This window comes from Bos indicus, chromosome 26 (genome assembly GCF_029378745.1).
Source record: "Bos indicus isolate NIAB-ARS_2022 breed Sahiwal x Tharparkar chromosome 26, NIAB-ARS_B.indTharparkar_mat_pri_1.0, whole genome shotgun sequence".
Lineage (NCBI taxonomy): Eukaryota > Metazoa > Chordata > Mammalia > Artiodactyla > Bovidae > Bos > Bos indicus.
Genome location: NC_091785.1, coordinates 43071654 through 43083916, shown reverse-complemented (window position 1 = coordinate 43083916; position 12263 = coordinate 43071654). Strand labels below are relative to the sequence as shown.

The window sequence follows — 12263 nt, the reverse complement described above, 5'->3', positions numbered from 1 at the left end:
CAGTTTTCCAGGAAAGGAAGGGCCAGAGAGCATCCAGGTGGTGGCAAAATCTGTGCAAAAGTCAGAGGGAGGATCACACCAGGAAAGATGGAGTGTACGGTATGGGGTCTCCTTTCTCCATTAGACAGTGATGAGCATGCGCCATGTCCAATACGACAAGATAAACACAGCAACTAAGAGCAGCAGCTTACCCTCCCTTAGCACCTACTACGTGCCAAGCTTCAAGCTAAGCAGTTATGTGCATCATATTATTAAAGTCTCACCACGATTCTCTATTAGGTCAGGATCAGATTCTCCCACTTCACAGATGCATAAACTGAGGCCAGGATGGCACAGCAGCCCCTGCTCCAGCTAGTGAGGCGTAGACTCAGGGTGAGCCAGGCCCTCAGGCCCACGTTTGTCTGCCTCTGATGGGTTACCTATTAGTGCTCCGGGCTGCAGGTCCTCGGATGGGCCTCTCCTGGACGGGTAATCATGTTTGGAGGCTGTTTATACATATGAAATTTAAACACTTGAATACTGAACAGCCCTCACCCCCTGGGATGGAGAATGGAAACAATAAACAAACAGGCTTTCTGTTTTATCCACTGGAATTTGGAAGCTTGGTTTTAAAAGAGATTTAAGAATTTTATCCAGGTCTTTACAGCGGCTGCCAATTTTGGCTGGATGCACAAAGCATCGGATTTTCAACCTTCTTAGAAGTAGAAATGGATTCTTAGCTACAGACTTTACAACTGGATGTGACGACTTACCCTCCTTTCCACATGGAGGAGAAAACGTGCTGAGGGGAAGGGAAAGAAGTGTTCGTGGCTCCCAGGAGCTCCATCCTTTACGCCTGAGCCCCTCTAAAGCACTCTGCCTTTCAGCATGTGATTTACAGCTTGGGTTGAGTCATCAGTGAAACCCAGGTGTGAAGGAATGCGCTAAGATTTTCTAAAAAACTGTGTTTCCTGATTGTGCCCTTAAGGGTAGATGTAATTAAACTGAATAATAATAATAAAAAAAAAAACTACTCTGCTCTTCTTTGGATATATGATCAGTGTTGTGATCTCAATCAGGTTACTGTAGCTTGAGAACAGGATCTACTTTTTTTTTTTTATTGTTCAGGGTTACTTATATAATACAGTCTCTGCATGGCAAAAGGGTATATATTACAAACACTTTTTATTTTTTAGGAATATTATTTTATAGGAATATTGCCCTATTCCTATATCTATTACTCCCTAAAAGTCACTAGAAAGTTATGGAAGAATAAAAGATTAATTGGCATTACCAAATCATTAATTTTGGCTGACTCTAGAAGATGGTGCCATATAATTGATTGGTTTATTCAATTTGGTGGAAAAGAAAAAAACCAGTTAAGCTGGTATTCTGTGTTCAAATGGCAAGGTAGACATTGTTTCTGTAATCTGCATCTTGGTTAATACAGTATTCTCTGTTGGTACAAGCATTTTAGGGATTTAAAAAAATACTTCCCAGATAAATTTTTCTTTTCCATTGGGTCCATAATCTTTAATGTCTTCTCTTGTACAAATAAACAACACAGGCCCGGTGGGCACGAGTTCATTAGGAATGCATCAGGGAAAATGAGTCTGCCTTCCAGATGGAGGTCACCTGCCCCCATGCCCACCTGCAAAGCTGGGGAGGGGGTCTTATAACCTTGAGTCATCACCAGCACTTGGCACTCTCCGGCTTTCTCATTTCTGTGCTGCTAATAGCTGCCAGTGGATGCCTCATCATTTAAATTTCTGTTCCTCTGATTACTAACAACTTTGAGCATCCCTCTCTTTCCTTTTCTCTGGCTGTGTGGTATGCGGGATCTTAGTTTCCCAATGAGGGATCAAACCCGCGCCCCCTGCAGTGGAAGCACAGAATCTTAACCACAGTCCCCAGTGAGCGCCCTTTCATGCAATTAGTGATTCCGCAGAGATTAATGCTCTTTCTCTTTAAGGTTTCATGCTTTAGGTGACCATAGGAGCAGCTCCAGAATTTCCAAATTTGAGGAATTTAGATCCTAAGCAATTCCACTGGAAGGTGGGGCTAAAGATGTGCTAGTGGCCGAAGCCACCCCAAGAATCCTTTGTGACCAGCACCAGGGGCCTGTGCCTAAGTGCATTGTGGACCATGTGATGGGCCAGAGACTAGTGGGAGCAGGCTTAGATCTACAGGAAGTCATTACTGCCCATCAGCTTGCAGAACAGGAGCAGAGGAAGAGGCTTCCAGGCAACACAAAGATGCAGCTACCAATTGCACCCCTGGGACCAAAGTGGGGAGGGATGTGGAAGGGTGGGGGGAGAAGTACCTACATCTCTCTCTCTCCCATCCTCCTATCTCCTGCTGACACCTTTCACTGACCATAACCAATCAGAAATCAGAGGGCAAGGAGCTCACTCCAGCAGGATGCAGACAAAGGACCACCGGACCAGAGACTCACCAAGAGGGATGGAGATGGGAGGGGATACACAAACAGTGAAACCCTCACAAAGGTCAGAGGTGTCATATCTAACATATTGTCCTGTACGTAGTAGCTGACCAAGAAATGCTGAATCTCCAGGAATGCTGAGCAGCCTCTGACTAATCTGAGTTCAATGTCTCCCCAGGTGTCTGTTGGCATGATTTCTTAACAGTTTTGACAACAGCATCTTAATGCTTACAAGTGGAATATCTCAAGCCAAGGCAAGTTACCCCAGGTCAAACTAAAGCTGAAATCACAAAGCAAAGGCGGTACTGAAGAGAGAAACTGAGCAGAGAGGGGAGGAGGAACCATGAGCTCAGAATAAGGCTTATCAAAAGACGCCGAATCTAGAGCCTAAGAGTGAGAACAAGCATGTTGAAAATTAAATATGAAATGGGTAATTATGCAGTAATGAGACTGAGGACATTACAAAGGACACTGGCATCGAAACCACCACATCTCAACAGAGTAATGAGCAGGAAAAACCCTCCAGCTTTGTAATTATAATCATCGTTGCCATAACAACTTAGTATCTCTCTTTGTGAGCAGCTATCTTGAGACTATATTTTTAGCAATGACTGTGCCTGAACGTGTATTTTTCTTTATATAGCAGATACTTTTTCAAATTACTGATCTTAAAAAAAAAAACAATTTCATTTTCGTTCTCTCTGAGTGTAAACGTCTCGGGGATAATTAGGGAAATGAGCAGGTGTGAAAGTTCGTTATGAAAATGCTGTAAAAGTATTGATGTGTTGACAACATTTGCTTCAACAGAATGTTCTCTGGACCTGTATACTCTTATTGTTCCTTGTCAAGCAGCTTAACATATAAATCTTCTCTGTGGGGTTCATAAATATTTGAAAAATGATTAGCTCTGTAAGGTGTTTGAGGATTATTTGACAAGTACGGATTTATGTTGTGGGACAGAAATTGGCTTAGCAGAATCCTGAGTCTCAGGAATGAATGAATGAATAAACATTGGCTTACCTTGCTTAACAGAAATACACATAACAGATTCCCAGCTGAAGCAAGCAATGAGTTGACCTAAAAAATCAAACAAAATACCATTTGAAGAATTCAGAGAACAGAAGGAATCCTGAGCTGCCATTTTGATTTCCAAATTTGCTCCAGCTATTACACCCAGCTGGAAGGGTTGCTCTTATAGCTTGGCAAATATCCAAGATAAGTTAGCACTTTACTGAGCTCTGCTTACACTATTGGGAGATGATAATAGCCCTTTGTTAGGGTCTTAGACTTAAGTTAAATAAATGCTTTATTAGGTTAAGAACAGAAAGGTCTCAGAAAGAAGCACTCTTTCCCAATGCCATGAAAGGCCCTCAGCCAGGATAAGTCATGCAGCAAAGACTTATTGAGAATTTTCTGTCTTTCTTGTACTCTATTGTGTCTGTGGAATATGCAAAATAAGATTTCAATAATTACCAGTTTATAAAGAGTTTAAAGACTCTGCACAAACTACTGCACAATTGCATCCCTTTCACATGCTAGTAAAGTAATGCTCAAAATTATCCAAGCCAGGCTTCAGCAATACGTGAACCGTGAACTTTCAGATGTTCAACCTGGTTTTAGAAAAGGCAGAGGAACAAGAGACCAAATTGCCAACATCTGCTGGATCATCGAAAAAGCAAGAGAGTTCCAAAAAAACATCTATTTCTGCTTTATTGACTATGCCAAAGCCTTTGACTGTGTGGATCATAATAAATTGTGGAAAATTCTGAAAGAGATTCAGAATTGTGAAAATTCTGAAGACCACCTGACCTGCCTCTTGGGAAACCTATATGCAGGTCAGGAAGCAACAGTTAGAACTGGACATGGAACAACAGACTGGTTCCAAATAGGAAAAGGAGTTCGTCAAGGCTGTATATTGTCACCATGTTTATTTAACTTATATGCAGAGTACATCATGAGAAACGCTGGACTGGAAGAAACACAAACTGGAATCAAGATTGCCGGGAGAAATATCAATAACCTCAGATATGCAGATGACACCACCCTTATGGCAGAAAGTGAAGAGGTACTAAAGAGTTTCTTGATGAAAGTGAAAGTGGAGAGTGAAAAAGTTGGCCTAAAGCTCAACATTCAGAAAACTAAGATCATAGGATCTGGTCCCATCACTTCATGGGAAATAGATGGGGGAACAGTGGAAACAGTGTCAGATTTTATTTTTGGGGGCTCCAAAATCACTGCAGATGGTGATTGCAGCCATGAAATTAAAAGATGCTTACTTCTTGGAAGGAAAGTTATAACGAACCTAGACAGCATATTGAAAAGCAGAGACATTACTTTGCCAACAAAGGTCCGTCTAGTCAAGGCTATGGTTTTTCCATTGGTCATATATGGATGTGAAAGTTGGACTGTGAAGAAAGCTGAGCACCGAAGAATTGATGCTTTTGAACTGTGGTGTTGGAGAAGACTCTTGAGAGTTCCTTGGACTGCAAGGAGATCCAACCAGTCCATTCTAAAGGAGATCAGTCCTGGGTGTTCATTGGAGGGACTGATGCTAAAGCTGAAACTCCAATACTTTGGCCACCTCATGTGAAGAGTTGACTCATTGGAAAAGACCCTGATGCTGGGAGTGATTGGGGGCAGGAGGAGAAGGGGATGACAGAGGATGAGATGGCTGGATGGCATCACTGACTCGATGGACATGAGTTTGGGTAAACTCTGGGAGTTGGTGATGGACAGGGAGGCCTGGGATGCTGCGATTCATGGGGTCGCAAAGAGCTGGACACCACTGAGCGACTGAACTGAACTGAGCTAAAGACTCTGTACAAGGGACGATGAAGAGCACTCCTGTCTTTGCTGCCGGCTGGTGTTCTGGGAGAGCTAAGCTGAGATGAGTATGTGAGTCGTGCGCAGAGGGGTTGGGTTTCTATGGGCTGGGTAAGCAGTTTGGGTTCCTCAATAGGAGAGCAACATTATAAATGGGTGTTTCAGGGAGAAAGTTGGTAGCTTCTCATGTGGGGTGAACAGCAAGTCACAGAGACCAGAAGCAGGGGGACCTGCTAAGCAAGTGCTCCGGTAATCTGGGATGGGGTGCTGAACAATGGACCAGGTACTGCCAGTGGGAAGAGAGGAAGAGAAGATTAATGTCCCAGAAGAATCAACAGGACTAGGAAACACGTGGGCTGTCTTAGCAGGTAGAGCACAGATGGGGCAAAGTCTTCATCTGGGAAGCTGAAGCATGAGGACTCCTCCTTGGCAGACAGGCTGGGGTTGAGAAGCAGGATGAGACTTGGTGAACAGGAGAATGAGGTCAGCTTGGCCACCCCTCATCCTAAACTTGATGAACTCTGGCTGTGCCCTGAGCATTTCCAGGCGAGTCAGCCCTAGTGATGGAGAATCAGAGGAAGACAAAGGCGGCTCCAGGAACCGCACAGCGGGCTGCTACGTGTTGGGAGAACTGGCATCAGTGCCAATTCTTGTTCTATTTGTTCTGCTTGCTTTAATTATGTGCTTCTCCATGGAAAACAAACAAGCAAGCAATAACGCAGAGAACAGCGATTAGTGGGATTCATTTCCTGATTGAGGGATGTGTTGAGAATCACGTTTGAGTGGGACAGTCTCTGATAGTTTACCAGATGCCACAGAGTAGGTGTATGCTATCTTAGTTACCTAAGGGGTGCCATGAAAGTAACATATTTTCAAAACCTTTGGGTTTGCGTCCATCAAGATGCAGGGTGTCTGACGTTAGCTGTTGGATTAACGCAGGAAAGCAGGGTTTAACCTGACTGGCAGTAGTTTACTTTGCATATGTAGGTGACTCTGGGCCTCAGTTTCCTTCCCTGAAGAATGGGAGGGAGAAAGTTAGTCTCAAGCTTTAACTGTATCAGAATCATGTGAGGAGTTTCTAGACATGGCCGTGGCCAATCCCACCCCAGGAGACCCTGTGGGTCTGGGGTGGGGCTTGTATATTAGCCAGCTCTGGGGTCCCTGGTGGAGGCAGTGCAGGGGGGCAACCCTGCCTAGATGGAGGATTCCAGGCGATTCTCTTGCTTGTGCTTTGTATAGCCGGCTAGCTGGAACTTCTGGGTGTATCACTTGCTGACTTTTTGCCAATGAAGCTCTGTGTGGACTTATTTTTTGTCTGAAGTGCCTGGCTGTAGATAAAAGAGCCCCTTGAGTGAGCCCGGGAGATATATTCCAGAGGAGGGTGGGCAAGCATCCAGAAATGGGTCATGGACCAGCTCAGCCCAGGCCACTTGGAGAGTGGAGGGGGGAAGGAGGCCTTCTTCCTCTCTCACTCTGGAGACTTCTGCTGGCTCTGGGTTCCAGAATGTTCTGAGGGGTTCGACAACCAGGTCCAGGGACTCCCGACCCTCGGAGATAGGGCAGGGCCCACTTTAGCTGCATCTCCCACCCCGCAGCCATTCTGCTTTGGCTTAGGCCTGGGAGCCCAGAAGACCTGCCTTAAAGGGCAGCCTGGTCATTGCTCTAAGTGGGGACAAGGAGAGAAAATGAGCTGGTAAATGAGGGAGGCCAGAGGCAGAGGAGAGCCCAAGTCTGCCCACAGTGTGGGCTCAAAAGTATAGCTTCAAAGAAAAGAGGAGGACTTGCCTGGCTGCCCAGACCCAGCTCAGTGGCACCCTGGAATGGCAGGGTCCCAGGGACTGGCAGGGGACAGCCCAACCAAGGGTTGAGGGTCAGGCTGTCCCTGGGGTCAGCAGAAAAAGCCCCCAAAGACACTCCTGCCCAAATCCTGGGGCTCTGTGAATCGAGTAGGTTACCTGGCAAAATGTGAACGACGTCACCACCTTAAGAGAGGGGAATTATTCTGGATTATGAGTGGACCCATCTGATCACAGGACCACTTCAAGTAGAGAATTTTCCCCAGCTGGGAGGAGGGAAGATGTGGCAGAATGGGAGACAGCTGGGGCCACTGGAGTGACTCAGCATGCCAGCACTGGCTCTGAGATGCAGGGCACACGTGGGAGCACCAGAGAGAGAGGCTGCAAGGAGCTCCTCGCAGACGGCAAGAGAAGGCACACAGGCAGCTCCCCGGAGTGAAGACCGGCCAGTGAATGGGACCTCAGGGCTACCACCTCTGGGAACTGACCTCAGCCAGCGCCCGTGTGAGCCTGGAAGATTCTTCCCTGGAGGCCCCACTAGAGAAGGCAGCTTGTGAACTGGAGCCTGGATTTTAGCCTGGGGACGCCCACTCAGATTCTAACCTGTAGACCTGTCCCATAATAAGTATGTATTGTTTTAAACCACTAAACTTGTAGTAATTTGTTACAACCGCAATAGGCAGCCAGTGCAGGCCACACTTCCCCAATATCCCGGCCTGAAGGATGAACACAGAGTTTTACTGGGGGCAGGATGGTACTTTTTTCAAAAGGTAGTGAGCTCCCTGCCAGCCTGGTGGGCCCTGGAGCAGGAATCTGCTCACCTGATGACCCAAATGTGCCCTGTGGCTCCCAGGACGGCAGTCCTAGGAGGGTTCCAGCTCTCTCCCCAGCCAGCAGAGTCACTTCTCAGACCAGATCAGGGCTCCTGGTGGCTCAGAGGGTGAAGAATCTCCCAGGGAGACCTGGGTTCGATCCCTGGGTCGAGAAGATCCCCTGGAGAAGGGAATGGGTACCCACTCCAGTACCCTTGCCTGGGAAATCTCATGGACAGAGGAGCCCAGAGGGCTACAGTCCATGGGGTCGCAAGAAGTCTGACACGACTGAGTCTAGCACTTAAGGACAGGAACTTCCAGGGATGCTAGGCCCCGCGCTCAATAACTTGACTCCAAGGAACCCTGGGGACCTGGGGACCATCCACGGTGCCTGAAATAAGATCACGGTCAGGTGAGGGGTAAAGGTTTGTCTGGCCAGTGGGGAACCCGTGTCTGGTGTGGAACCAGGGAAGAGGCAGGTGTCAGGAGAGCTGGAGGCTAGGCTCAGGGCTCTATTTGCTTTAGGACCTTGGGCCACCGGGGGTCACAGTTCCCCAACCTGTAAGGCAGCTGGAGCGCCCCTTCGGATGGACACTCCTTGGAATCTCTGGGGAAGCAGGCTCCCAGCACCGGCCGGCTTCTGAGGGAGGTGAGGGGAAGGGAAGCGGTTTGGAGACAGTTAACGGGATGGCCATGGCACCCCACTCCAGTACTCTTGCCTGGAAAATCCCATGGGCGGAGGAGCCTGGTAGGCTGCAGTCCATGGGGTCGCTAAGAGTCGGACACGACTGAGCGACTTCACTTTCACTTTTTCTCTTTCATGCATTGGAGAAGGAAATGGCAACCCACTCCAGTGTTCTTGCCTGGAGAATCCCAGGGGCAGGAGAGCCTGGTGGGCTGATGTCTATGGGGTCACACAGAATCGGACACGACTGAAGTGACTTAGCAGCAGCAACGGGATGGATGGTTCCCAGGGCCAGCCACCGCGGGGTCGGCAGGAAAGGCAGGGAGGAGGGAAGGGCGGGGCCGGCCCCCCTGCGCCCGCCCCGAGCCTTGGCGCGCCCCTGCCCGCCTGGCCCGGCCCGGCCCAGCCCAGCCCGGCCCAGCCCAGCCCAGCCCAACCCGGCGGGCGGGTCACACGCGCCGCCGGCCGGCCGCCTCCGCACCCTGTGCTGCTGAGAGCCCGGTGCCCCTGCCCCGCGCCGCCGTCCGCGCCCGCCGCCCGCCCGGCGCTCCCGGCGCCCGCGACCCTGCCCGGGGCGCGGGGCGGAGCGGGCATGGCCCGCCGGGGGGCCGCCGCGCTGGTGCTGGCCCTCGCGCTCCTGGCGGTGGCCCCGGCCAGGGTCGGGGCCCGGGGCGCAGCCGTCGAGGACCCCAACGACGACATACAGGAGACTTGGAGCCTGGAGCCTTCCTACGCGCGCCGGGAGCCCGAGCCCGAGCCCTTCTCGCCGCCGCTGCCCGCGGGGCCCGGGGCGGGGGAGCGGGGGCCGCGGCCACCCCAGCCCAGGCCGCCCAAGAAGGCGACGACTAAGCCCAAGAAAGCTCCCAAGAGGGAGAAGTTGGCTCCGCAGACGCCTCGGCCAGGTAAGTTAACTCGCGGCGCTGGGCGGCCCGAGGGGGCGCCCGTGGCCGTGTGCCTGTCCCGGCGGTGGCCTGCCGGGTCTGGGGCGACAGCTGGCTTCCCTCTGCGTGTGTCTGGGATGAGAGAGCCCCGCGAACTCCCGCCATCGCGGCCCCCACCTCCTTAGGCACTGACCGCGCGTCCCGAGGCCCGTGCTAGCGCCCCAGAACTTAAACCTGACCGGCTGCCCTTCTCAGCTGCCTGGGGAGCGGGTCCCTCAGCGCCAAGTTTGAGATTTACTGGGAAAAGGATCTTACTGCCTACTTCTTCAGTCTTCTCTCAGGACGTTTTCTTTAGAGTGAATTTCCAATTTGGTAATGTGACCAGTGGGGGTCTGTTTTGGCATAGTGGCCTTCTGGGGAGAACTCAGCTGGCCAGCCCTTCCCCAGCCAAGGTCCCCTCGAAAGCTCCCCCCATCCTGTTTTCTGTGGGTCCCTTGAATCCTCTGCCCAGGAAGCGGTTAGGATGGCAGCGGTTCTGCTGGGGAGCCTTGGGCTGCAGCCCCAGGAGGGCCCGGGCTGCTGGACTTCAGGAAGCCCAGAGGCCCCCTTGGACCCACCCACCCCTCCCACCCCTCTCAAACGCACCCCCATGTTCTGCCTGCCGAGTCTTGGGGAAATAGCTTCCATTCAGTTTCTTACACTCTTTGTGAATAGAGGACTTTCTCTTAATTGTGTCCTGGGCTCAAATTGCAAAGGGCTGTGGTCCTAATATTTCAGGATTGAGGAGTGAGAGCAGGACTGTGGCCAAGCTCCCCGGCCTTGGAACGGCCTCCCTTGAAAGGAGCTTCGTGCCGGTGGTGGCACCGTTACGCAGCTCCTGGCAGGAGCGCATCACCTTTGTCTGGTTAAACTCTTCACTGAGGATAGCAGGAGGCCGTGGGGAAGGAGCAGAGATGAGGGTCAGGAACTCCTAAGTCCTGGGGGCCATCGCAGCAGCAACTCTGCACTTACCTGGAGCGGGAGGGGTCCTGCCATATTCGAGTTAGTGTGCTGTGTGCTCACTCAGTCGCGTCTGACGCTTTGCCACCCCATGGACTGTAGCCTGCCAGGCTCCTCTGCCCAGGGGATTTTCCAGGCAGGAATACTGGAGTGGGTTGCCATTTCCTTCTCCAGGGATTTGAGTTTGTGGGTGACTGTGAACCTGCAGGCCCTTCTGTGAGTTGTTTCACCCTGCACAGAGCCAGCATTCCCCATATTTTCTGGGCAATTATGCCTATTAAGATTTGTAAAAACCACGCTGGTTTAATAATAGGAATGGAAGTGGGACAAGGCAGTCATATTTGTAGACCATTCGCTGTGACCCTGCTAGGAGTTTTATGGGCAACCATCTCACTTATTTCTTTCACGGGCTCTGAGGGGTGGATATTCTTGTTACTTTGCAGATGAGGAAACTGAGGCTCTGACCGTGTCAGCAGTCTGCTCAGGGTCACTCGCAAGGTGGTGTGGCAGCTTTGGAGGCCCTTCTCCTGTGCTTTTAACTGAAGGGCTTTTTTGTCTGGTCGTGTGAATCAAGCTGGGATGTGTTTTTGTTTTTTAGCATCTGCCATGTGGTTGGTGTGGCGCTGGGCATGGTGGGTCGAGTTGGGTGGGAGACACATCTGTTAGGTTCTGGTATGTACTGGGGGGTGGCCAGGCGGACGTGGGGGAAGCCCCAGGCTTGACTGAGAGTCCGAGGACTGCACTGCATCCCAGTCCTGGGGCTCAGTACTCAGCTTCTTGACCCCAGCATCTTCCTCCGCACGTGACGGCTGCCTCGCTTTACTCTGTCGCTTGTCCTAGGAGCTTTTCAACAAAAGCTTGTCGTGTGTCAGCTTGCGGTTGCTCTGGTCCCTTCTGGGCTGTTCGTTATTCTGCAGGTCGTTACCAGGAACCTGCTCAGCATCAGGTGCCGGGTGAGGCCCTGGGGGAGGGGAGAGCAAAAAGACCCCGCCCCACTCTCCTGGAACACTCTGGAATGGGATGCTCAGAGGGTAGTTGCAGGTGTGTCGAGAGCAGTGTCGTTGATTCCCCAAACTGAACACAGGAAGCTCCAGAGACTCAACCTCCAGGCCTGCTACCATTTCAGGGTGTGTTTCTAATAAACAGTTTGGAGCTTTTTAGACTCCCCCCGCCCAACTCTGACAAGCAAAATGTGACCTTGATCCAATACTTTTAGCTCTGATCCTCCCCATCCTCATCTTTTTGGCCCTTGACCAGTGGAACCCTCTATCCTGAACCTGAAGTCAGAGAGGTCAGAGAGTCTGGTTAAGAATCACTTTGCTGAGGGCAGTTAGTGATAGTTTTGTGCAGTGAAATTACAGTAAGAGAAAATGATTTTGCCTCCCGTAAGGGGTGGCTTGATACAGGTACTGCTCCTTTCATGGTGGCTCAGTGGTAGAAAATCCACCTGCCAGTGCAGGAGGCGTGGGTCTGATTCTTGGCTGGAAATGGCAACCTACTCCAGTACTCTTGCCTGGAAAATCGCATGGACGGAGGAGTCTGGGGGGCTACAGTCCATGGCGTTGCAAAGAGTTGGACACAACAGAGCAACTAGACAACAACACACGTGATGTAACAGAAGCATTCATCTCTGTGTTGGACCATTTCATCAGCAGATTGCACTAATATCTTAGGACGGCATTTATAGTATTCTTAGGGGCCACAGTGGGAATGTTTACTGTGAGCTTTTGGACTGGGTGGGTGGTGCACTGTCTAGGCACTGAGGTGGGAGTGAGGGGTTAGATTTAGAGAAGAAGAATGTAAGAGCACGTATAACTGCTCATTGAGAATTTTCTCATGTGCTTT

General features: G+C 50.6%; 1 protein-coding gene across 2 annotated transcripts in view; it reads left to right on the top strand.

Moving 5' to 3' along the window:
• The first annotated feature begins 9114 nt into the window (after positions 1–9114).
• CPXM2 (carboxypeptidase X, M14 family member 2) overlaps positions 9115–12263 on the top strand; it is a 136712-nt gene continuing 133563 nt past the window's right edge. For both annotated transcript variants that reach the window (XM_070781051.1, XM_019953160.2), the window contains exon 1: positions 9115–9440. In XM_070781051.1, the coding sequence (XP_070637152.1) occupies positions 9131–9440 (310 nt within the window). In that variant the 5' untranslated portion in view covers positions 9115–9130. The remainder of the gene's footprint in view (positions 9441–12263) is intronic.